Source organism: Oncorhynchus mykiss, chromosome 18 (genome assembly GCF_057628025.1).
Source record: "Oncorhynchus mykiss isolate SJ-2025 chromosome 18, ASM5762802v1, whole genome shotgun sequence".
Taxonomy (NCBI): domain Eukaryota; kingdom Metazoa; phylum Chordata; class Actinopteri; order Salmoniformes; family Salmonidae; genus Oncorhynchus; species Oncorhynchus mykiss.
In genome coordinates this window covers 59,778,556-59,806,114 of record NC_143039.1, presented here as the reverse complement: position 1 = coordinate 59,806,114, position 27,559 = coordinate 59,778,556, and the positions used below count along the sequence as shown (strand labels likewise).

Sequence of the window (27,559 nt, the reverse complement as noted above, 5' to 3'; positions counted from 1 at the left end):
TGAACACACTGATCAACCAGTAGACAAGGAAATGGAGAGAGGTTGGGGGAGGTGTGTGAAGAAATAGTAACAATGAGAGTGACTTGTGTGTTGATGTGGAAATGAATGTTACACTGAGCTACAATACAAGGACACTCCTCTTCATTAAAACAATAGGCCCATGTGTAAAACCTACCTCCCATGGGACAGGGGGAAGAGCATGAAACCGATTAGTTAAAACCTTTGGCCTCACCCGTACAGTGCAGATTTTGTGTGTGTGTGTGTGCGCCCGAGCGCGCGCATCTGTCCATCCCCCAGCCTAACCCAGTGACACTTCACCCCTCACCTCTGACCCCCAGCTAAAAAAAGACCCAGAGATGGGAAGTGTGTGTGTTGGGGGTAAAAATAATGGCGTCCTTTCAATAGCATAGCTCCTCCTTTGGACAGAGCTGTGTGTGTGTGTGTGTGTGTGTCCAATTTTTAATCACCATTGCTTGCATGACAGAGCCCATGAGAAGAAGGGATGACAGGGATCTGTCACACGCACGCTTGTCAGCGAGGGAGTTTGATAAAGCTGAACTGCGGTGCACCGGGCTATGGCTGGTGAAGTGACTGGGCAAAAGCGTTTTATATATAAAGCATATATTTGAATTTTCAAACTACTTTTTATTGGGAAGGCAGATAAAGCATTTCAATTTTGGATGTGAAAACCCAAAATCCTACTCATTACTCCACGTGCTTAACCTATTGTATGTCACTTTTGCTTTGTCAGCCAAAACGGGGTACCTGGCTGAAGGCCGGAATTCCACAATCAAAGCTAACCCGGGGCATGCGGGGCAGGCCCGGGGCATTAATCTAATCCCCTCAGTGTGTGGGCTACTCCATCTTACACAACCAAGTAGATATCATATAACGGAAAAGATGTTGACTACAGAGAAGCTGACCACCATGACGACTAACTATAAAGCACAACAACATTCTCATGGCAAACCCTTTATCCTGCAATGAATCAAATAATCAATCTGACCAACTGCAATGGTTATTTGGACTTGTAGTGAGCTACAAGCTACTTGTAGTGAGATTTTTTAAACACAAATATTACGCATTCCCCACGCTGCAGAAGATATATCTCTATTGAAATTTGTGTCTTAGTGGTTAGAGGTCAACAATGTGAAAACTCAGTGGAACTGGCTTTGAGGTGCAGAGTTGAGTTTGAGGGCTATAGAGTATGGACTAATTGATCAATTGTGAGGAATATGAGTTTGTGATTAAAATCATTCGTATGCCATATTTGTTCACTAACATTCTGGCTAAGTTTTCTGACAGGTAGAGTAAGTGAAACCCAGTGTGTGGAATTCAAACTCTCCATGTCTCTTGCGAGATGTTACATTTTACATTTATGTTTACACTGAACAAAAATATAAAACGCAAAGTGTTGGTGCCATGTTTCATGAGCTGAAATAAAAGATCCCTGAAATTTTCCAGACGCACAAAAATCGTATTTCTCTCAAAGTCTGTGCACAAACATGTTTACATCCCTGTTAGTGAGCATTTCTCCTTTGCCAAGATAATCCATCCACCTGACAGGTGTGGCATTTTAAGAAGCTGACTAAACAGCATGATCATTACACAGGCCCACCTTGAGCTAGGGACAATAAAAGGCCACTCTAAAATGTGCAGTTTGGTCAAACAACACAATTCCACAGACATCTCAAGTTGAGGGAGCGCGCAATTGGCATGCTGACTGCAGGAAAGTCTCTACCATAAACTGCCTCCACTATCGTTTTAGAGAATTTGGAAGTACCTCCAACCGGCCTCACAACCACAGACAACGTGTAACCACGCCAGCCAAGGACATTCATATCTGGCAAAAATACAGAATAAATTATATTGGAGTAAAACAGCATGACTACGCCCACTAATGTTGGTTCAATTTAGATTTTGCCGCCATTGCCCATTTGCAAGTGTCTCGCGAATGGAAAGAGTGAACAGATCGAGAGTGAGGATCCATCGAACATCAGAAGTCATTCACAGGACCACAGAATTTCTTCATTTCTAAACTTAATTAGAATTCCAGGTAAGTTCACTGTTATTGGTCAACTTTGTGTGCAAATTAAAACTGTTGAGCAACATTACAGCTAGCTAGCATTGTAGTGTAGGCTTACTGTTACTGCGCAATTTGAATAGTCAGATGATAATGTGAGCATCTAGCTAGAGCTAATTAGCTAGCTAGCTACAGTAACATTAAGTTATACCACTTTTAGTGGTTTATGGACAGTATGTACACCCGGTGGATCAGTGCATCACCTGTTTTACATTTTCAACAGAGCGGTATTAGCTATTATCAGTAGCTAGCGGACTTTACTGACTTCTGGCAGCAGGCTAGTCAGTGCAACATGTGTTTTACTCTGAAAAGCGAGCTCTTAGCAGACAGTTAGCGGCAGTTGGTCTGTGCTACATGTGTTTCTCACTCAAGTTTAGAGCTATTAGACAGTTTTTAGCTGCAGTTTGGTCGGTAAGACACGTGCGTTTTACTCTGAAAAGAGAGCTGTTAGTAGACAGTATTTAGCTGTTGTTTGGTCGGTGCGACACATGCGTTTTACTCTGAAAAGAGAGCTGTTAGTAGACAGTATTTAGCTGCAGTTTGGTCGGTAAGACACGTGCGTTTTACTCTGAAAAGAGAGCTGTTAGTAGACAGTATTTAGCTGTTGTTTGGTCGGTGCGACACGTGCGTTTTACTCTGAAAAGAGAGCTGTTAGTAGACAGTATTTAGCAACACGTGTGTTTTACTCTGAACAGAGCACTGCTCTCTTGTAATTTGTGTATATTTGTGTTAATGCAATTTAAATAAACTTTTTTTTCTTGTCATCAAGGTTGCAGGCTGTACGCGTGAAGTACAGGGATTGTCAGAAATACATTTGTTATGAGGGGCAACTGACCTTCAAATCCTTTTTGGATTGTGGTGAGTGAAACCTTTCAAATTTCACACAATATCCTATGGAACAACATACTTATACTGACACTCTTTAAATATACTTATATTACCGTCAAATTGATGGCTGATTTCCTTGCTGATAATGAGTACAAAGCAATCTTGCGCCTCCCCAAATCACAGATCAGTCAAAGATTGGTTTATGGTTTATTGTCTTTGCCGGTCATGAATGGTTTTAAAGAATAAGTGATACTAACATTTGTATGCCGCTACAATCTCAGTGTTGATAGCTATCTGTGGTGTATTGCTATAATACTCAGACTGCTGTTGTAATAATTCAGTACGCGGCAGTAGTAGACAGGCTGTAGACTGCATGTCATTGGAATTGACAAGGAAAGGAGCACAAAGTCAGTTTTGGGGTTACGATGTTCACGTAAGGTGACCTCTTGATTTCTGTCTTCTGTTCTGGGTTTTTTTTTTTCTCAAAAAATACACAACATATTTAATCAATAAGGTTGTGCAATCTATTTTTGTCTTCACAGTTGCCAATAAATGTGACATTCCAACCTTGGGCTTAAAAGTCTATGATGAATTGAAGACTGAAGTTGATGAGGAGGTGTTTGAGTTCCTTCTAAAGAAACAAAACCTTGTGTGCTGGAGGTTTGTTTACCCCAAGACCCAAATCCCGATGGTGAGTTGCATATGAGCTTAGAGCTTCACATTCATCCATACAGTCCTGGCTAGCCTAACACATGTTCTGAATATGTGAGACAAGCAGATATATCTGCTGATTTCTTTTCTCATTTTGATGTTTTAAAATGTTTTTTTTGTTTCTGTGCTGACCTCTCCCACCCCTTTTAGATCAGTAGTGGGCCTAATCAATTCAAAATGTTACATTTTTGCATTCCGCCTGTCATTAACAAAAGTCCTCTAATCATGATAATGGATGTTTCCACCTAAATGTGTTATAATTACAGTGTTAATCACACCAGTTAAATGTTAACATGATTGCTAGATTCGTTGAGCTCCTCTGCAAGCAGCTCCTTATCAAAATGCAGTGGAGACAATGAGGGGGACTCTGATGACACCATTATATTGCAGCAGAGTCCTGCTACAAGAAAGATAGCTGAGAGTCCTGCTACAAGAAAGACAGCTGAGAGTCCTGCTACAAGAAAGACAGCTGAGAGTCCTGCTACAAGAAAGACAGCTGAGAGTCCTGCTACAAGAAAGATAGCTGAGAGTCCTGCTACAAGAAAGACAGCTGAGAGTCCTGCTACAAGAAAGACAGCTGAGAGTCCTGCTACAAGAAAGATAGCTGAGAGTCCTGCTACAAGAAAGACAGCTGAGAGTCCTGCTACAAGAAAGACAGCTGAGAGTCCTGCTACAAGAAAGACAGCTGAGAGTCCTGCTACAAGAAAGACAGCTGAGAGTCCTGCTACAAGAAAGATAGCTGAGAGTCCTGCTACAAGAAAGACAGCCGAGGATAATTGTCTCTCATGTAAGTACTGCACATTTCCAGTTTAAACAAATGCCAAACTTGAAGATTGAGTGATAAATGACATCGATGAAAGTTGTGAGAGGATGATCATGGTGTGTTTTATTATACTTGCTATTTCATTGCTGTTTTAAAAGTGTTAGTGTGTTCCTTTTTGAAATTACTCCAACGTAGACGATTGAAGACATTCTGAAGAACAAACCTGGAGGAGAGAGGATCATGAATGAGTGTGCTCGGACAAAAAGCCTAACAGCAGAAGACACGATGTGGTCAAGATATTGGTTGCACAAATGACAAGTGAACATGGGTATATGTCATATACTCATTACATACTGTACCTTACCACCTAACACAATTTTTAGCACATTGATTTACACATCAATATTTTGGTTTGGATCTCAAACAGTAAAGTGTGTGTGTGTCTAGGACAAGTCCTTCAAGGCGTGCTAAAGAGGACTACGCCATGGGCATCATTGCCTTGTTCCCATACCTGGCAGATCCTAGGAGCAAGTTATGTAAGTAAATTAAAAACAAAAGTCTAACCTTTTCAACTCTCTTACACCTTAAACATTTTTCAGAATGTCAATATTTAAATGGCTGTTTTACTGTTGGGTGATGTTTTTATTTAAACTAAAGATCTGTTAACATGTCTGTATGGCCACCATCTCTGCCATCTCTCCTAAGCTCAACTCTGGTGGTATAAAAGCCTAGTTAAGTTCTGCACTGCAAGAGTCAGACCTGTTGAATGAGCAATTCTTCATCTATGGGCGTATCTGTAGTTTTAAGGATAAGAATGAACATGAAGATATTTTAACCTGCTCACTCAAACTGAATTATACACTGCTCAAAAAAATAAAAGGGAACATTTAAACAACACAATGTAACTCCAAGTCAATCACACTTCTGCGAAATCAAACTGTCCACTTAGGAAGCAACACTGATTGACAATAAATTTCACATGCTGTTGTGCAAATGGAATAGACAACAGGTGGAAATTATAGGCAATTAGCAAGACAGCCCCAATAAAGGAGTGGTTCTGGAGGTGGTGACCACAGACCACTTCTCAGTTCCTATGCTTCCTGGCTGATGTTTTGGTCACTTTTGAATGCTGGCGGTGCTTTCACTCTAGTGGTAGCATGAGACGGTGTCTACAACCCACACAAGTGGCTCAGGTAGTGCAGCTCATCCAGGATGGCACATCAATGCGAGCTGTGGCAAGAAGGTTTGCTGTGTCTGTCAGCGTAGTGTCCAGAGCATGGAGGCGCTACCAGGAGACAGGCCAGTACATTAGGAGACGTGGAGGAGGCCGTAGGAGGGCAACAACCCAGCAGCAGGACCGCTACCGTCGCCTTTGTGCAAGGAGGAGCAGGAGGAGCACTGCCAGAGCCCTGCAAAATGACCTCCAGCAGGCCACAAATGTGCATGTGTCTGCTCAAACGGTCAGAAACAGACTCCATGAGGGTGGTATGAGGGCCCGACGTCCACAGGTGGGGGTTGTGCTTACAGCCCAACACCGTGCAGGACGTTTGGCATTTGCCAGAGAACATCAAGATTGGCAAATTCGCCACTGGTGCCCTGTGCTCTTCACAGATGAAAGCAGGTTCACACTGAGCACATCTGACAGACGTGACAGAGTCTGGAGACGCCGTGGAGAACGTTCTGCTGCCTGCAACATCCTCCAGCATGACCGGTTTGGCGGTGGGTCAGTCATGGTGTGGGGTGGCATTTCTTTGGGGGGCCGCACAGCCTTCCATGTGCTCGCCAGAGGTAGCCTGACTGCCATTAGGTACCGAGATGAGATCCTCAGACCCCTTGTGAGACCATATGCTGGTGCGGTTGGCCCTGGGTTCCTCCTAATGCAAGACAATGCTAGACCTCATGTGGCTGGAGTGTGTCAGCAGTTCCTGCAAGAGGAAGGCATTGATGCTATAGACTGGCCCGCCCGTTCCCCAGACCTGAATCCAATTGAGCACATCTGGGACATCATGTCTCGCTCCATCCACCAACGCCACGTTGCACCACAGACTGTCCAGGAGTTGGCGGATGCTTTAGTCCAGGTCTGGGAGGAGATCCCTCAGGAGACCATCCGCCACCTCATCAGGAGCATGCCCAGGCGTTGTAGGGAGGTCATACAGGCACGTGGAGGCCACCCACACTACTGAGCCTCATTTTGACTTGTTTTAAGGACATTACATCAAAGTTGGATCAGCCTGTAGTGTGGTTTTCCACTTTAATTTTGAGTGTGACTCCAAATCCAGACCTCCATGGGTTGATAAATTTGATTTCCATTGATAATGTTTTGTGTGATTTTGTTGTCAGCACATTCAACTATGTAAAGAAAAAAGTATTTAATAAGAATATTTAATTCATGCAGATCTAGGATTATTACAATGCAGAAGATGGGAGTGGATATCTAGCATGGAGACTGAAATGTGTTCAAAGGGAAGCATCAGAGGCCATGCGACAGTCACTGACGTGTAAGTGATTTTCATTGTAGTTAAGTCTCATTCATGACACATGACCAGAGAATAATTGTTTGTAAACATCTGTATAAGCAAGTGTTTCTTAGAAATACTGAAAGAGTAAGATACTTAGTATTAATTCTGTTTCTGAGTCAAATAAATCCTACTTTTCATCTGGTGGCATTACTGCATGCATGGCCGTCCTTGCAGAGTTTCTGAGCCATGTTTTTTTATATCTTATGACACAATACCGTATAGAGCAGACAAACCCAGTAATCTGTAAAAGTTTCACCATGTTCCAGGTGGTCCAAAAGCAGATAGACCCCTTCAGAGAGAAACTATCCAACAACAGAAAGCCTGTGTTGAGGCCATTGCCCTGATGAAGCATACAGCTGTTGAAGCAATTGTAAAGGAGAAGATGAAGCAGACCTTCGCATATCGCCAAAAGATGGTTCATGACCCAGTGAAGTCCTCTGAAATATTCACAGTTTCCAAGATTCCAAGACATAGCAGGAATGGTATGTGGATCTTCGACTGCCTTGCCTTGAAACTGTCAGGACAATTGTTTTCTGTTCTACAACAGTCTGATTAGGACTGTGATATATTACATGACCATAGTGCCACACCATAATGTTTACTCTTCTGTCTTGACTTATTCCATCTTGTCTGCAGATTGAGCAAGATTTCAGTCTGATGCTTGGTAATGCAACCTCTGCAAAGTTCCTGGAGAAGTGGCCTACTCTCTATAAGCAGGAAGTCATTGACCAAAGCCGTGGCCTCACACAGACAGGCAACCTGCAAGACCTGGTACAAGATGCTGAATCCACAACAGAAGTGGAAAATGGTCTGCTGGAATAAAATGATTATACTAATGGAAGGGAGCATTGTTTTTGAAAGCAAAATGGAATGATGTAACTTTCAGTGAAAATGTGTACTTTCAGGATGGGACAGTGACATGTCCTCCATTTTGGTCCTTGTCCACCATCCCCTCATGGCCGCAAGAAACCAGGAAAAACCACAGCCAGACACACCAGTGACCACATTGTGAAGTTTATCAAGGTGAGATTACAGTTGACTGTTCTGTCCCCATTCCTAATCCTAATAACTACTTTTAAGATTATGGACAAATCATGTTAAGATCATGTGTAGCTGTAATTTACATTTTCACAAACTGTTTGTGAACCGTGATTCATTTTAATAGCACACTAATGAAGTTCTTGTGTCACAGACTGGGATCAGCATCCAGGGGCATCTGGAGAGCGTCATGGAAAGCCTTCAACCCTATCTGCTTGCTGTGGGGACCCAGAGGAGTGCGATTCACAAGTAATTAATTGTGATTGATAAACATGAAATACCATGTAAGTCACCAGACTCTCTTGCCTGTTTTGATGAGCTTTTCAAAAGCTCATTTTGTCTTCAGTACCTCGTACAAAGCCTCTTTATAAAGCACATGAACCTTGTTCTGATCATGGTGAAGGCCCCTCTACAGCTGAATATGTAGCAGTAAGTCATTTTGATGACTTGCCATCAACAAGTTCCCCTTCTGACTCAGTCCTTGTCAATAAGAGTCTTGTAGACAGCTGCGCTGCAACCATAGCTGAACTTAAAGTGGCAGGTGTAGGTGAAACAACCATTAACTCTTTGGTCATTTCCATGGAAGAGACGGTTGATGATATTCATATTCAAGCTAAAGAATCTGTGAAGACGTGTCTGTCTATACAGGAGCCTATTAAAAGTGACATTGAGTGTAAAATTGATCAGTGTTTTGAAAAAATGTAAAATCCTTTTGGTGTATTAGATTCTGAAAGTAAGAGAAGGCAGTATTTTACATAAAAGTGGGGAAGGGTCGACCCAGTGAATACCTTCTTGGTACTAGATTTGATACACGACACAATCAGACTACTGGAGGCTATGATCAAATTGTTGTTACTGATACATTTGTATCATCCCCATTTTGAAAACATGACAGTTTATTTACAAACACCCTGAATATAAAGGAGATGATGCAGACCGATTCCAGTTCAAGAAGACTTTATGACTGACGTGATGGAGATCTGTTCAAGAGCCATGCTCTATTTTCAAAACAGAAGCATGCAATTCAGATACAGCTTCTCTATGATGATTTTGAAACTGCAAATCCTCTTGGATCATAACGGGGAATACATACATTAGGATCTACGTCAATTTACGGAATTTTTCTCCAAAGTTCAACTCATTTCTTCTTAATATTCATTTGGTTGCTTTATCTCATGCCCAAGACATTAAAACATATGGCTTTTCTAAAATACTTGATCCAGTTGTGCAGGATATTAAAGTACTTGATCCAGTTGTGCAGGATATTAAAGTACTTGATCCAGTTGTGCAGGATATTAAAGTACTTGATCCAGTTGTGCAGGATATTAAAGTACTTGAGAGGGATGTAATTATGGTCCCCTTGTATGATCAACCAGTGTATGGAACTAGTGTCCAAGTTACAGGTGACAACCTTGGTCTGCTTTTGTCTTGCTGAGAAAGAGGACTTTCAAACTGAATTTGATGAAGATTCACCCAAGATAGTTATGCGAACTCAAGCACTTCATGCAGAACACCGCCCAAATAATGAGCCAAATCCCAGTCTTCCCTTTGGTGATGGGTGTTATTCGTTCTTGCATTCTAAACTCCTTGCAGTACTTCAATACATGTGAAAACTTCCTTGTCGAGATTATGCATGATATCTGGGAGGGAGTGGCACAATATGAAATTAAACTGCTAGTACTGCACTTGATAGACAAGTACACAACATCAAATGAAACAGACAGGACAATAAAGAGCTTTAACTGTGGTTACATGGAGCAAAACAACACACCTCCTGTAGTGAAGTTAGGAGAGGACTCTAATGACCTGAGGTTAAACGCTATCCAGTCCTGGTGTTTACTTCCCAATCTACCACTTCTCTTTGGAGACTTAGTTTGTCCCAATGATCTACACTGCTATTTACTGTTGCTGTTGCTTCAGATTGATATCGTTGGAGAAAATAAAATGTTTACTACGGTTATTACAATGTTTCTTAATCGCAGAGCACCACAGGTTATTCAAGCAATTGCTTCCAAAAAAGAGGCTGCTACCGAAACATCATTTTATGGTGCATTACCCCACATGTAGGCTTAAAATTGGACCAGTTTTGCATAGCTGGTGCATCCGCTATGAAGCAAAGCATCATTTCTTTTTTTTTAACAATTAAAAAGCTTTAAAAATGTAACTAAAACATTGGCAAAAAAAACACCAAAGTCAAATAGCATACATTTGACACCAACAGAGTCATGATCGGTCCAGGTAAAATGTTATCTTTAAATGTGGTGGACTGTGGCTGTAAGATGGCTGAGACTATTCAGGTACCAATTGACACCACGGTTTTAAATGTTAAATGGGCCTAACACCATGGAAATATGTATCGTTCAGGTTTAGTTGTTTGTCTTTAAAGTCCATTGTGAGATGCCAGTTTTTCAGAAAATCCACCATGTTGTTGTTAAAGATGAGAGGTTACTGTTGGTTACTTTTGCCCTACAAACAATATGTCTTGATGAGCATTTGAATGCATATAGAGTTGGGTGTACAACAGAGGGACCTGATGTAGTTGATGATAAAGAGCTTTTCTGTCACAAAGCATTTGATATACAGATCTCTTACAGTTGTGATGATTCAAGTTAGTTTATTGTCCCATACTGTTTCCTGTGATTGTAAAAAAAACTGCACAAAACCAAGATGTATTGTATTGCAATATTGGATTTTTTATTTACTTTTAATAAAGGGGGGACAAATGCCAAAATGTAATTTTACAGAGGCCACAATTTCATTTTCTCATCAGTGTTTTTGATATGTGAGATGCCAGTTTCACAAAATCCCCCATGTCATTGTTAGATGTATTGAATTGCAATATTGAGCTTTTTTATGTACATGTATTAAAGTGAACAGAGGCCAACATTTCATTTCAGTCCACAATTTGATTTTTATTATCATCAGTATTTTGATGTATTGCAAATGTCTTACATTTAAGAATAAAGTGCTTTGTTAAACTTCTTATGGCTGGGGGCAGTATTGAGTCGCTTGGATGAATAAGGTACCCAGAGTTAACTGCCTGCTACTCAGGCTCAGTTGCTAATATATGCATAGTATTAGTAGATTTTGATAGAAATCACCCTGAAGTTTCTAAAACTGTTTGAATGATGTCTGTGAGTATAACAGAAATCATATGGCAGGCGAAACCTGAGAAAAAATCCACCCAGGAACTGGGAAATCTGAGGTTTGTAGTTTTTCAAGTCATTTTCTATTGAATATACAGTGTCTATGGGGTCATATTGCACTTCTTACGGCTTCCACTACATGTCATCTGTCTTTAGAACCTTGTTTGATGCTTCTACAGTGAAGGAGGGGGGAATGGGAGCTGAATGAGTCAGGTCTGCCAGAGTGACATGAGCTGACCCCGCACGTTCACGTGAGAGTTAGCTTGCGTTCCATTGCATTTCTACAGACAAAGGAATTCTCCGGGTGAAACATTATTGAAGATTTATGATAAAAACATCCTAAAGATTGATTCTATACTTCATTTGACATGTTTCTACGAACTGTAACGAAACTTTTTGACTTTTCGTCTGCTCGCGCCTCATGAATATGGATTGCTGGGCTAAACGCGCAAACAAAAGGGAGGTATTTGGACATAAATTATGGACTATATCGAACAAATCAAACATTTATTGTGGAACTGGGAGTGCATTCTGATGAACGTCATCAAAGTTAAGTGAATTTTTATAATGCTATTTCTGACTTCTGTTGACTCCACAACATGGCAGATATCTGTATGGCTTATTTTGTTGTCTGAGCGCTGTACTCAGATTATTGCATGGTGTGTTTTTTCGGTAAAGCTTTTTTGAAATCTGACACAGCGGTTGCATTAAGGGGAAGTTTATCTAAAGTTCCATGCATAACACTTGTATTTTCATCAACATTTATGATGAATATTTCTGTAAATTGATGTGGCTCTCCGCAAAATCACTGGATGTTTTGGAACTACTGAACATAACGCGCCAATGTAAACTCAGATTTTTGTATATAAATATTAACTTTATCAAACAAAACATACATGTATTGTGTAACATGAAGTCCTATGAGTGTCATCTGATGAAGATCATCAAAGGTTAGTGATTCATTTTATTTCTATTTCTGCTTTTTGTGACTCCTCTCTTTGGCTGGAAAAATGGCTGTGTTTTTTGTTTGGTGTGCCTTCGCTGTAATAAAGCCTTTTTAAAATCGTACACTGTAGTGGGATTAACAACAAGTTTATCTTTAAAATGGTGTAAAATACTTCTATGTTTGAGGAATTTTAATTATGAGATTTCTGTTGTTTTGAATTTGGCACCCTGCACTTTCACTGGCTGTTGTCATATCGATCCCGTTAGCGGGATCTAAGCCATAAGATTAAATACGGACTTCTGATTTATTGACGTTAAGTTTAGTTGTACAAATGCCACTCTTTACTGATAATATTATATTCTATATTGAGTGAATTGGCAGAGTTTTTATTTTAAGCAAAATAGAGTAAATTACAGTTTGTAGAGTAATATAAACACTGAATAGAGTAGAAATAACTGAAAATTGAACTCTGCAACAAGATACATTTTTACTCTATTTAGACTGGGACCAAATGTGATCTTTGAGTAAAAATGTATTCAATTTGAGTAAGAAATGACACTTTCCACAGATAATATAAAATTCTATATTGAGCGAATTGGCAGTAGAGTTGTTTCCATGTTAAGCTAAATAGAGTAAATTACAGTTTGTAGAGTTAAATATAAACACCGAATAGAGTAGAAATAACTCTTGAGAATTGAACTCTGTAACAAGAGTCATTTTTACTCTATTTAGACTGGGACCAAATGTTATCTTTTGTAGAGTATAATTGTATTCAATTTGAGTAATATTTACTGTGTACTGGTGTGTGTATGTGTGTGAATTCCGGACACACAGCATTCCCCACAATAGATTTTCTGCCCCACCCCCCAAACATTCCCCACTCTTCGATCCAAGACTTCTAAGACGGGAGTCGGTTACACGTGTGTGGTGTGTGTGTGAGTGCACGCTCACACACACACTAGACACATAGCTGTCCATTTCCAAACAACTCGCATTCCACGTTGGCCTGTAAAAGAGATCACCCCCACTTGAATGCCAACCAACCCTTTACACTACTCAACTCTACCCCCAACACCTGCCTCCAACTCCAGTGTGTCGTGTGTGTGAACGTGTGTCTAGTTTGTCTGTGTCTAATGTGTATGCATATAGTGTTTGTGAATGTGTGTGCCTGGCGAGGGGACAGTGTGCTGGCGAGGGGACAGTGTGCTGGCGAGGGGACAGTGTGCCTGGCGAGGGGACAGTGTGCCTGGCGAGGGGACAGTGTGTCTGGCGAGGGGACAGTGTGTCTGGTGAGGGGGCAGTGTGCTGGCATGAGGGCAGTGTGCTGGCGAGGGGGCAGTGTGCTGGCGAGGGAGCAGTGTGCTGGCGAGGGGGCAGTGTGCTGGCGAGGGGGCAGTGTGCTGGCGAGGGGGCAGTGTGCAGCCATCTGGTCAGTTTGGTTGATGGTGGTCCAGAGTCTCTACAGATCAAAGGGTCACTTTTCCTCTTTGTAATGATCTTCCTCATCTGCGTACAGACCCCAGTGTGTACGGCAAAGGTTGGAAAACTGGGTCATTGTGTGTATCTGCCATCAGGGAGAGGAGAGGTGAGGTAGGGTGAGGCAGGGTGAGAGGAGGGGTTAGGCAGGGTGAGAGGATAGGTGAGTTAGGATAAGGCAGGGTGAGATGAGGGGTGAGAGGAGAGGTGAGGTAGGGTGAGAGGATGGGTGACACAGGGTGAGAAGAGAGGTGAGACAGGATGAGAGGAGGGGTGTGGCAGGGTGAGAGGAGGGGTGAGATAGGGTGAGGGGAGGGGTGAGAGGAGGGGTGAGGCAGGGAGAGAGGGAGAGAGGAGTTAGGATAAGGCAGGGTGAGATCGGGTGAGAGGAGGGGTGTGGCATGGTGAGAGGGGTGAGATAGGGTGAGGGAGGGTGAGAGGAGGGGTGTGGCAGGGTGAGAGGAGGGGTGAGGCAGGGTAAGAGGAGGGGTGTGGCAGGGTGAGAGGAGGGGTGTGGCAGGCTGAGAGGAGGGGTGTGGCAGGGTGAGAGGAGGGGTGAGGCAGGCTGAGAGGAGGGGGGTGGAAGGGTGAGATTGGGTGAGAGGAGGGGTGAGGCAGGGTGAGAGGAGGGGTGTGGCAGGGTGAGAGGAGGGGTGAGAGGAGGGGTGAGGCAGGCTGAGAGGAGGGGTGTGGCAGGGTGAGAGGAGGGGTGTGGCAGGGTGAGAGGAGGGGTGAGAGGAGGGGTGTGGCAGGGTGAGAGGAGGGGTGAGGCAGGGTGAGAGGACGGGTGTGGCAGGGTGAAAGGAGGGGTGAGAGGAGGTGTGTGGCAGGGTGAGAGGAGGGGTGAGAGGAGGTGTGTGGCAGGGTGAGAGGAGGGGTGAGGCAGGGTAAGAGGAGGGGTGAGAGGAGGGGTGTGGCAGGGTGAGAGGAGGGGTGAGAGGAGGTGTGTGGCAGGGTGAGAGGAGGGGTGAGGCAGGGTGAGAGGAGGGGTGAGGCAGGGTAAGAGGAGGGGTGAGAGGAGGGGTGTGGCAGGGTGGGAGGAAGGGTGAGGCAGGGTGAGAGGAGGGGTGTGGCAGGGTGAGAGGAGGGGTGTGGCAGGGTGAGACGAGGGGTGAGGCAGGGTGAGAGGAGGGGTGAGAGGAGGGGTGTGGCAGGGTGAGAGGGGTGTGGCAGGGTGAGAGGAGGGGTGTGGCAGGGTGAGAGGAGGTGTGAGAGGAGGGGTGAGAGGAGGGGTGAGGCAGGGTGAGAGGAGGGGTGAGAGGAGGGTGTGAGGAGGGTGAGAGGAGGGGTGAGGCAGGGTGAGAGGAGGGGTGAGGCAGGGTGAGAGGAGGGATGAGATAGGCAGCGACATCTAAAATAAACAAAACCACTAGAACTAATCATCAGCTAGAGGACTAGAGGCAGTCACATCACGGTTCAAACATACCATTGAGTCATGAGTGAGACATTACTGGAAAACAGAGCCCTTGCTGGAAACTTGAACTCTTACTGACAATTTGACATTTATGTATGTATGTGTGTGAGTCACTCCCTCCAACAGAGGCCATCTGGTAATTAAGACTTATAATAACGAGTGAGGACAACCAAGACTTGATTTTAAGTAATGTTGCTCATGTGGAATGTCTCTCCTTGACCACTACAGATATCCCAGAAACCAAGGTGCAGTTGCATGTGAAAACAGCATGGTTTACATTTGCTCCATTGTTAATGTTTTATTGGACACCCTCTCTACTCCCTCGCTGAGCCACTACAGTCTTCTCTTCCCACTGCCTATGGGTTCTTTGCCGTCAGCGAAACATGTGTGGTGTTGGAGTGAGGGGCCTCTCCCTCTGGCCGGTGGGGTACAGCGTAATCAGTGTGTGTACAGTGCACGTGCATGCCTGTGTCTCCAGGGAAGTAGGTGAAGAGCCACTGAGCTCGTCTTTGAACTCCAGGCCATATGGCCCTCTGTGAGGCCCAGGCTACGGCACACTTACTCTAATACTATTACACTGTGTGTGTGACTACACATAATGCTATTACAGGGCAGGAAGCTGTGTGTGTGGTTACTACACACATAATGCTATTACACTGTGGTACCAGGGGGTCAGGGGTAAAGCTGCCTGGTATCACTCAACTAGCTGGCATTACAGACAGAACTGCTGGGCTTTAGACAGTTCATGTTGGTGTTTGTTTTTGACATGGCTGTGTGTGTGTGTGTGTGTGCTAATGTGAGAGTGTCTAAAGTCCACACCTATGGCCATATGAAGACCAGCTGTAAGGACTAAACCTATAGCTGCAGTGTAGTGATTTAGGGATAACAGTGTAGTGATTTAGGGAGAACAGTGTAGTGATTTAGGGAGAACAGTGTAGTGATTTAGGGAGAAGGGTGTAGTGAAGCAGTGCTCGAACCAGAAACCCTGTGGATCCACAGAGTGAAGGCACTACCTCCTGTTCCATACACTGTTGGCCAAGGCCTCATTTCCGTTTGAATGTGTGTGCGTGTGTTTGTGTCCCTACCTCGTTGTCGTGGTTCTGACAGAAGCTCATCCTGTCCTGGAACAAAGGTAGCAGGGAGAAGTTGTAGTGAAAGGACTGGGCCAGGGAGACACCCACGCCTCCCCCCCCTTCTCCACCTCCTCCGATGGGGATGACCTTGCCTCGACCCGCTTGGTGCTGGTGCAGGCTCTCAGCTAGCCTCTCAATGAAGTGATCCTTGGTCAGCCGGACCCTCTGGTGGGCACGGACGCAGTTATCACACAGGTACTCCTGGCAGTCCAGGCAGTGGGAGCTGGCCGGGTTCCCCTCGTCACAGGAGCTACACGTAGGCTCTCCCAGGCGGTGTGGGCGGAGGAGTCCGCCGTGGGGGTGGTGGAACCCGGGTATGGAGCCCCCGCTGACCCCCCGGTGGTGGCCGTTGATATTCTGGCCGAGTTGGAGCTGCTCCTCGGAGCTCACCACCACATCCAGAAGGTTACTGAAGAGGAAGTTGGAGGAAGGGAGGGAGTCCACTCCGGCTTCGGAGATGGAGACCTTCTGATTGCAGGTGGGGCAGCTGAGTTTGAGAGGGTCCCCAGGGCTGCGCTGGCCCTCCAGACACTGCCTGCAGAAGGCGTGGAGGCAGGGGAGGACATGGAGGCGCCGGGAGGAGAACGACGAGGAGGAGGAATGAGAGGAGGAGGATGAGGTGGAGGAGTTGGAGGAAATAGGAGTGGAGGAGGAGCCACAGAGCTCCTTGCAGAGAGGACAGGTTTGTAGGTCGGAGTCTGAGAATGAAGCCATCTGAGGGGTTTTAAACAAGGCTACACTTTATAAGAACATCCACTCAGGTATTACTGGGGTATTCATTTGGGAAACGTACGTTTGTTTCTCCCCTTGTGTTCTCTTCTGTGGAAAACAGGTTCTTGAGGTAGGTCGTTTTTTACAGTCAAAATGCTCCACATACATAGGATAGGCCCTATAGGTGTTATCTCCAAAAAAATAACCGTCAACTGACGCCAGATACGCAAATAAAGTCCGCCCTTTTATAAGATTCTCTTCAAATCAAATTAGCAACATTAATTTCAGTTCACAATGACACAATATCTTCACTTGGATACGGTTTTAGAATAATTATTACAGGCTACTCACTACAATTATGGCCAACTTTACATAGGCCTAAATCTATTCTGTCTTTTTTTGGGTGGGATATTTTCATGAGGGCAAATCCAAAAGAGCCACCTTTAGAGTTCACTGGTTTTTGTTTATTCATTCGTTTGTTGTTGTTTTTGTTGTAGATGTCGCGGCCTGGCGGGTTTATAGAATAGTCCGAAAACAGATTTTGTACAGGATCCTCCTCAAAGTGCCCAAAGCTCCTTTTCCCCTCCCCAACCAACACAGCATCACACTACTCAATGCAAATATTTCGTCCCGTTTTAGCGTCAGCGTTGTCGGCCCTCTAGTCCACCATCCGGGCCCTCTCCAACGGCGTCAGAGGCTTGCAGAAGACGGTGGTTTCGGTTCGCTCTCTCTCCGCCGACAAGACCGTAAATTATTCATCAAAGCATTGGCTCAACAGCAACTCGATCTCATTGCCGCCTTATAGGTCCGTTTGGCGACAAAATAACCCCAACCGTCTCCGTTTTTAAACCCCCCCTTCTATATGCACAGTCCCACAGTCGAAACCAGCTCCAGGCACGTATGCATTTACGTATGCGTATCCCCCTTCTTTCTCTCTCCCTCCCTCCCTCTCTTCGAGAGGAGGAATGCACAGGGCTTTTCTAAGCGCCTCTCTGGAACCTTGGAAGGGGGAAAGGCACGAGCCTCCGAGTCACTCCAATCGCATAAGCCTGGAGGAACTCCGAAGTTGCAATTGAAAGGTCGTTTTATAGCGATTCTGTAGTCCCAATTGGTCTATCTGTAGTTCTATTTTCTGTTCTGGTAAACGCGCTCTGAAACACATACACAACACGGTGCGCTCATATTGCTGGCCACGCGCTCGTCCCGTCCTTGTTTATGGGCGCGTGTTGACTGATCCTCCAACCGCTTTAATCCTACTGGGAGGAATGGACACACACTTCCGTCTTGGCTGGGAGGAGGGGAGGGGAGTGGAGTGGAAGAGAGAGGAAGGGAAACGGGCAGGGGCTTGGCTTATTGCTTGTGCTGCGAATGGGGGCGAGGGGTTCCGGAGGCTCTTGCCCTTGTGATGGACGTGTGCTATAGGCTCAGGCAAATTACATTTTCAAAAAATAAATAAACGTTTCCAGACAGGTGATTTAGAATTTTATTTATTCCCCGACTCCAAGTCTGGAGGACCTCTTGTAAAACAATTTAGATGGATGAATGTGTTGTAGCCTAGCCTGTTGTAATAACTTGAGGCGGCAGGTAGCCTAGTGGTTAGAGGGTTGGGCCAGTAACCGAAGGGTAGCTAGATTGAGTCCCCGAGCTGACAATGTAAAAATATGTTGTTCTGCCCCTGAACAAGTCAGTTAACCCACTGTTCCTAGGCCATCATTGTAAATAAGAATTTGTTCTTATTGGTCATATGGCAATTCTGGCAAATTCCAGATGGGCTGGTCCATTCTCAGCCCAGCGGGCCTGTCTACATTTTCTGCAAAGTTATCACTATTTGGCTAAAAATGGGGGCTTCAAGGAAAAACAATTGTTCGGTGTGGGGGTGTCGATAAATGGGCTGTCATGATAAAAATGCCAGCACCAATTTCTGGTCCCTGTGTGTGTGTGTGTGTGTGTGTGTGTGACATGACATCCTAGAAAGTAGCCTTGACTCAAATAACCAACAGGAAGCTTTGTCACAGTTGGAAACAACACACTAACTAAATGTATGACATGTACGGTATATGATCGGCATGTATGCAACAGTGATGATGTGTTCCAGAAAACCCCCATGTCTGACATGCCTTGTTTAAGAAGATAATATACTGTGTGTAGTTGCAGTAAATACAGTATTATAACTAGGTGGTTAAAGCCTTGAAAGCTGATTGACTGACAGACGTGGTATATCAGACCGTATACCACGGGTATGACAGAACATTTATTTTTACTGTTCTAATTACGTTGGTAACCAGTTTATAATAGCAATAAGGCATCTCTCGGATTTGTGATATATGGCCAATATACCACAACTAAAGGCTGTGTCCAGGCACTCTGGGATGCGTTGTGCCTAAGAACAGCCCTTAGCCGTGATATATTGGCCAATGTACCACACCCCCTCGTGCCTTATTGCTTAATTAGGTAATTCACTCTCCCATACATGCTTAGAACATGTATTGGGTACATATTCCTAGCGATTGAGGGGAAAGATGAAGCGAGGTTTGAACCAGCAACACTGTCCATGGGGCAAGTACACTACCACCTGTGTCATTAAGGTCCAGATCTCGTAGCATTGGCTGTAGTAGTAGCCTATTCCAATGAGCTCTGTTCAGATACACGTATCTATGGAATAGGGCTGAGTATGGAATTGAGCCTTCAATAAGGAAAATGGGGGGAAAGAATTAAAGACGAGGAGAAATGCACAGTCAAAAACAAGAGAGGGCAGGACAGGGTTAGGGCATGATTATGGGATTGTTGTCTGAACTCATGATAGGGATATACACTGATAGAAATGCATTATGTAGAACAGACATGCATCAGAAAGAGATATTATTTAGACAGACATAATTGAGGATATTTCATTTTGGACAGACATAATCAGAAGAAATACACTATTGAGCATGTGTGTGTTCCCCAAAACTATTGGTCCCAGTTCCATTTCTGTTGCTAAACCCATTCCCCAGAACTCTTGGGCCCAGTTAAATTTCTGTTCCTAGTCCCCTTCCCTTCCCATAGTTCCTTCAACATGCACAGACAGACATGAAATTACTGGATTAGGGCGAGGCCAGTCTGGTATACAACGGAAATGTAACCATCCGGATATGGGACGGATATGTAACCCAAAGCCAATTCCTCCTTTGGCTGCCTTTCCTTCCAGTTCTCTGCTGCCAATGACTGGAACGAATTGCAAAAATCACTGAAGCTGGAGACTCATATCTCCCTCACTAACTTTAAGCATCAGCTGTCAGAGCACCTCACAGATCTTACACCTGTACATAGCCCATCTGTAAATAGCCCATCCAACTACCTCATTCCCATATTGCAAAAAATGTTCTTCTCCTTTGCAACCGAGTATCTCTACTTGCATATTCATCTTCTGCACATCTATAGCTCCAGTGTTTAAATGCTAAATTGTAATTACTTCGCCACTAGGGCCTATGTATTGCCATACCTCCCTAATCTTACTTCATTTGCACACACTGTGTATAGATTGTTTTCTATTGTGTTATTGACTGTACGTTTGTTTATTCCATGTGTAACTCTGTGTTGTTGTTTGTGTCGCACTGCTTTGCTTTATCTTGGCCAGGTCGCAGTTGTAAATGAGAACTTGTTCTCAACTGGCCCACCTGGTTAAATAAAGTTGAAATAAAAAAAATAAAAAAAATACGAGACCGTTTGCTCTGCTGCGGCACGGCAAGCGGTACAGATGCACAAAGGCTGGAACCAACATCGACTCGGTACTGATAGGCTATCCCTGTATATGATCGATACTCCTTGTGTATTTATTATTCCGTGTTATTACTTTTCTATTATTTCACATTTTTGTCTGTATCGTTGGAAAGGGTCCGAAAGCGTTTCACTGTTAATGCACACCTGTTGTTTACAAAACATATGACGAATAAAATGTGATTTGATCTGTTTAGCCAATTAGAAAATAGGCCATTTTATGTCTCACACTCCACACGAGCACGGACCAAAATTAATCTGTTCTAATTTGGTGTCCGTTCTCCACGCATCAGTCTCGTCTCGCATCAGTTTTAAGAGTTCCCCTCTAATGAGCGAACATCAAGACAGCTCTAAATATTTTCTATGTTTGCATTTTACAGACGACGCACTCCCTCTAGTGGAGCTTAGGTAGCATTACCAGCTAAACCTAAATATAATAGTTATACCACTTAGCAGGCGCTTTTATCTTTGCATTTACATTTTAGTCATGTAGCAGACGCTCTTATCCAGAGCGACTTCAAGTTAGTGCATTCATCTTTAGATAGCTAGGTGGGACAACCACATAGCACAGGCATAGAAAGTACATTTTCCTCAGTAATGTAGCTATCAGCAGATTCAGAGATAGAATGGGAAAAGTGCTGTTTATTAATTATTATTATGTATTTATTTTAATTTGGTGGGGGGTCGAGGTGAGGAGGAGGATTATTTAAGATACTCTTTGAAGAGGTAGGGTTTCAGATGTTTTCAGAAGATGGGAAGGGACTCTGCTGTCCTAGCTTAAGGGGGAAGCTGGTTCCACCATTGGGGTGCCAGGACAGAGAAGAGCTTGGACTGGGCTGAGCGGGAGCTGCCCTCCCGTAGCGGTGAGAGGACTAAGAGACCTGAGGAGGCAGAACGGAGTCCTCGGGTTGGGGTGTAGGGTTTGAGCATAGCCTGAAGGTAGGGAGGGGCAGTTCCTCTTCCTGTTCCGTAGGTAAGCACCATGGTCTTGTAGTGGATGCAAGCTTCAACTGGAAGCTAGTGGAGTGTGCGGAGGAGTGGGGTGACATGAGAGAACTTGGGAAGGTTGAAAACCAGGCAGGCTGCTGTGTTCTGGATAAGTTGCAGGGGTCTGATGGCACAAGCGGGGAGCCCAGCCAACAGCAAGTTGCAGCAGTACAGATGGGAGAACAAGTGCCTGGATTAGGACCTGCGCCGCTTCCTGTGTGAGATAGGATCGTACTCTATGGATGTTGTAGAGCATAAACCTGCAGGAGCGGGTCACTGCTTTGATGTTTGCAGAGAATGACAGGGTGTTGGCCAGGGTCACGCCAAGATTCTTTGCAGTCTGGGAGGGCGACACTGGAGTTGTCAACCATAATGGAGAAGTCTTTGAGCAGGCAGGCCTTCCCCGGGAGGAAGAGCAGTTCCGTCTTGTCGAGGTTGAGCTTGAGATGGTGGGCCGACATCCAAGTTTATATATCTCCCAGGCACGCAGAGATGCGTGTTGCCACCTGGGTGTCAGAAGGGGGGGAAGGAGAAAAGTTGCTGAGTGTCATCCGCATTGCAATGATAGGAGAGACCTTGTGAGGATATGACGGGGCTGAGTGACTTGGTGTATAGCGAGGTGAGTAAAGGGCCTAGAACCGAGCCCTGGGGGACACCCTTAGGGAGAGTACATGGTGCAGACACAGATCCTCTCCATGTCACCTGGTGGGAGCGTCCTGCCAGGTAGGATGCAATCAAAGAGTGTGCATTGCCTGAGACACCCATCCCTGAGAGGGTGGACAGGAGGATCTGATGGTTCACGGTGTCAACGGCAGCGGATATATCTAGTAGGATGAGAACAGAGGAGAGAGAGTCAGCTTTGGCTGTGCAGAGAGCCTCCATAACACAGAGAAGAGCAGTCTCGGTTGAGTGACCCGTCTTGAAGCCTGACTGGTTAAGAATATTGTTCTGAGAGAGTTTAGTTCTCCATTTTCGCTCAGAGAGAGTAGTGGGAGAGAGAGAGCGAAGATTGCGATGGCACATGACCATCTGGGTAGGGGCTGAGTGGTTAGGGTTGAAGAAAAGGGAGACAGAAAAGGAAACAAATTGCCTGCCTTGTGAGTTGGAGGGGATTGGGAAAGGGTAAGGTCAAACGAGTTAAGGAGGGGAAAGAGAGAGTTGGAATAAATTAATTGAAGGCAGATGTCGGAAGGTTGAAGTCGCCAAGTACGAAGAGTGGTGAGCCATCGTCAGGAAGTGAGCTTTTCAAGGTGTCAAGCTCATTGACGAACTCCAAGGGCACCTGGTGGGCGATAGATGACAATAATATTAAGCTTGAGTGGACAGGTGACAATGACAGCATGGAATTCAAATGAGGAGATGGACAGGTGAGAGAGAGAGAGAGAAAATAGAAAATCTCCACCACCGTGACAACCAGATGCTCTCGGACTATGAGAGAAAACATAGTCAGATGAAGAAAGAGCAGCCGGAGTAGCAGTGTTCTCTGGGGGGATCCATGTCTCGGTCAGGGCCAAAAAGTTAAGAGACTGAAGGGCAGCATAGGCTGAGATGAACTCAGCTTCTTCACCACAGGTCGGCAGTTCCAACCCGGAATTCCACATGGGTTGTGCGTGCAGTGTACACTAAATTAGAAGGGTTGCAGCCATGGGGTGGGGAGCGTCTGTAAAGCCTACACGGAGAGGTGTGAATATGTAGAGACAACACACACATAGTCGACAAAGCTACAAAATAGCTAAATTACATCATCTGTAAATAACTAGGTAAGACACTTAAGTGAGAGAGAGGTGTGGAGCCTCCCTCAAATGATTACGCAGAACTCTCTTTGTTTCGGAGACGGCCTTAGTTTTGCGTCAAAACTGCCACTGACACAACCTCCGCTAGGAAACCAGGGGAGACTGAATAACTGACAATAATTGCTAATTGCTAATGGCCTAGCAGAGGTGGAGAGCACACTATCGACAACTATCTGCAAATTATGAGCAGTCAGTAGTTCACACATCTATCAGGCCACTGGGAAGACAGGCAGCACTTAAAGTAGCACTTAAACCACAACAGATAAAGACAAAAGAGAAATGATACACACCTGGAGATATCAGGAGTCATCTAGCCATAGACTAGTAGAACAGTAATAATAATAATACATGGGAATTTCAAAGACCTAAAGTTGCTTTACAGTTATAGAAATGAAAAACAAAACATCAGACTAAACAAGACGGGAAGAAGGGACAGAGTGTGATGTATCAGTGTATGGGGAGGGGAGGGTTGGGATTTGGATATAAACCCGGTTTAGGGTAAGGTGTAGGGTAAGGGTTAGGTGCTGCTCAGTATGGTGAAGAGAGGAGTGGCTTAGTAGTGCATTTCTTTGCTTGTATGTGTGTATGTGTGTGTTCCAGAGCCTGGAGAAGGCCCTATCGCCAAGGCTCTGGAGCTTCGACCTGGGGATGACAAAGTGACCCACTGTGGTGGAATGGAGTGCGCGTGTGGGCTGGTGGGGGAAAAGGTCTGAGAGGTAAGGGCTTTGTACAGTGAGGGAAAAAAGTATTTGATCCCCTGCTGATTTTGTACGTTTGCCCACTGACAAAGAAATTATCAGTCTATAATTTTAATGGTAGGTTTATTTGAACAGTGAGAGACAGAATAACAACAAAAATAATCCAGAAAAACACATGTCAAAATTGTTATAAATTGATTTGCATTTTAATGAGGGAAATAATTATTTGACCCCTCTGCAAAACATGACTTAGTACTTGGTGGCAAAACCCTTGTTGGCAATCACAGAGGTCAGACGTTTCTTGTAGTTGGCCACCAGGTTTGCACACATCTCAGGAGGGATTTTGTCCCACTCCTCTTTGCAAATCTTCTCCAAGTCATTAAGGTTTCGAGGCTGACGTTAGGCAACTCGAACCTTCAGCTCCCTCCACAGGTTTTCTATGGGAATAAGGTCTGGAGACTAGCTAGGCCACTCCAGGACCTTAATGTGCTTCTTCTTGAGCCACTCCTTTGTTGCCTTGGCCGTGTGTTTTGGGTCATTGTCATGCTGGAACACCCATCCACGACCCATTTTCAATGCCCTGGCTGAGGGAAGGAGGTTCTCACACAAGATTTGATGGTACATGGCCCCGTCCATCATCCCTTTGATGTGGTGAAGTTGTCCTGTCCCCTTAGCAGAAAAACACCCCAAAAGCATAATGTTTCCACGTCCATGTTTGACGGTGGGGATGGTGTTCTTGGGGTCATAGGCAGCATTCCTCCTCCACCAAACACGGCGAGTTGAGTTGATGCCAAAGAGCTCCATTTTGGTCTCATCTGACCACAACACTTTGACCCAGTTGCCCTCTGAATCATTCAGATGTTCATTGGCAAACTTCAGACGGGCATGTATATGTGCTTTCTTGAGCAGGGGGACCTTGAGGGTGCTGCAGGATTTCAGTCCTTCACGGCGTAGTGTGTTACCAATTGTTTTCTTGGTGACTATGGTCCCAGCTGCCTTGAGATTGACAAGATCCTCCCGTGTAGTTCTAGGCTGATTCCTCACCGTTCTCATGATCATTGTAACTCCACAAGGTGAGACCATGCATGGAGCCCCAGGCCAAGGGAGATGACAGTTATTTTGTGTTTCTTCCATTTGTGTTTCTTCCAAGCTGCTTGGCGATGGTCTTGTAGCCCATTACAGCCTTGTGTAGGTCTACAATCTTGTCCCTGACATCCCTGGAGAGCTCTTTGGTCTTGGCCATGGTGGAGAGTTTGGAATCTGATTGATTGATTGCTTCTGTGGACAGGTGTCTTTTATACAGGTAACAAGCTGAGATTAGGAGCACTCCCTTTAAGAGTGGGCTCCTAATCTCAGCTCGTTACCTGTATAAAAGACACCTGGGAGCCAGAAATCTTTCTGATTGAGAGGGGGTCAAATACTTATTTCCCTCATTAAAATGCAACAATTTTGACATGCGTTTTTCTGGATTTTTTTGTTGTTATTCTGTCTCTCACTGTTCAAATAAACCTACCATTAAAATGATAGACTGATCATTTCTTTGTCAGGCGGCAAACGTACAAAATCAGCATGGGATCAAATACATTTTTCCCTCACTGTAGGTTAGAAGGAGGATCTTGTAATCCAGTGGTTCCCAAACTTTTTATAGTCCCGTACCCCTTCAAACATTCAACCTCCATCTGCGTACCCCCTCTAGCACCAGGGTCAGCGCACTCTCAAATGTTTTTTTGCAATCATTGTAAGCCTGCCACACACACACTATACGATACATTTATTAAACATAAGAATGAGTGTGAGTTTTTGTCACAACCTGGCTGGTGGGAAGTGACGAAGAGCTCTTATTGGGCACAAATAATAATATAAAAATAATCAATAATGTTGCTCTTTATTTAGTCATCTTACATACAAAACCTTCAAATCAAATCAAATGTTATTAGTCACATGAGCCGAATACAACCTTACAGCTTACTTACGAGCCCCTAACCAACAATGCAGTTTCAAAAAATATGGATAAAAACAAGAGATAAAAGTAACAAGTAATTAAAAAGCAGCAGTAAAATAACAATAGTGAGACTATATACAGCGGGGTGCCGATACAGAGTCAATGTGCGGGGGCACTGGTTAGTTGAGGTAGTATGTACATGTAGGTAGAGTTATTAAAGTAACTATGCATAGATGACAACAGAGAGTAGCAGTGGTGTAAAGAGGGTGTGAGGGGGGGTAGGTGGGGCACTGCAAATAGTCTGGGTAGCCATTTGAGGAGTCTTATGGCTTGGGGGTAGAAGCCGTTTGGAAGCCTCTTAGACCTAGACTTGGCGCTCCGTTACCGCTGCCTGTAATCCATGGCTTCTGGTTGGGGTATGGGTACTTCCGGCGCCGACAGAGATGGCCGCCTCGCTTCGTGTTCCTAGGAAACTATGCAGTATCAAATTTTTTTTAACATGTTATTTCTTACATTGATACCCCCGGTAATCTTAGATTGTATTACATACAGTCGGGAGGAACTACTGGATATAAGAGCAACATCAACTCACCATCATTACGACCAGGAATACGACTTTCCCAAAGCGGATCCTCTGTTTTTCCCACCACCCAGGACAATGGATCGGATCCCAGCCGGCGAACCAAAACAACGACGCCGTAAAAGGGGCAGACAAAGCGGTCTTCTGGTCAGGCTTCGGAGACGGGCACATCGCGCACCGCTCCCGAGCATAATGTCCAGTCTCTTGACAACAAGGTTGATGAAATCCGGTCAAGGGTAGCATTCCAGAGAGACATAAGAGACTGTAACATTCTTTGCTTCACGGAAATATGGCTCACTCGAGACACGCTATCGGAGTTGATACAGCCAGCTGGTTTCTTCACGCATCGCGCAGACAGAAACAAGCATCTTTCTGGTAAGAAGAGGGGCAGGAGGGTATGCCTTATGATTAACGAGACGTGGTGTGATCATAACAACATACTTGAACTCAAGTCTTTCTGTTCACCTGACTTAGAATTCCTCACAATCAAATGTCGACCGCATTATCTACCAAGAGAATTCTCTTCGATTATAATCACAGCCGCATATATTCCCCCCCAAGCAGACACATCGAAGGCCCTGAACGAACTTTATTTGACACTATGTAAACTGGAAACCACATATCCTGAGGCTGCATTCATTGTAGCTGGGGATTTTAACAAGGCTAATCTGAAAACAATACTCCCTAAATTCTATCAGCATATCGATTGTGCTACCAGGGCTGGTAAAACCCTGGATTATTGTTATTATAACTTTCGCGACGCATATAAGGCCCTCCCCCGCCCTCCTTGCGGAAAAGCTGACCACCACTCCATTTTCTTGCTCCCTGCCTATAGACAGAGACCAAAACAGGAAGCTCCCTTGCTCAGGTCTGTTCAACGCTGGTCCGACCAATCGGATTCCACGCTTCAAGATTGCTTCGATCACGTGGATTGGGATATGTTCCGCATTGCGTCAAACAACAACATTGACGAATACGCTGATTCAGTGAGCGAGTTTATTAGCAAGTGCATCGGCGATGTCATACCCACAGCAA

At 44.7% G+C, this 27,559-nt stretch overlaps 1 protein-coding gene across 1 annotated transcript in view; it reads right to left on the bottom strand.

Moving 5' to 3' along the window:
- The window catches only part of LOC110496482 (E3 ubiquitin-protein ligase TRIM71), a 46,980-nt gene extending 28,951 nt beyond the window's left edge, over positions 1 to 18,029 (bottom strand). The window contains exon 1 of the mRNA XM_036953074.2: positions 16,010 to 18,029. Coding sequence (XP_036808969.1) covers positions 16,010 to 16,771 — 762 coding nt within the window. The 5' untranslated portion in view covers positions 16,772 to 18,029. The remainder of the gene's footprint in view (positions 1 to 16,009) is intronic.
- Between the last annotated feature and the right edge of the window lie 9,530 nt (positions 18,030 to 27,559).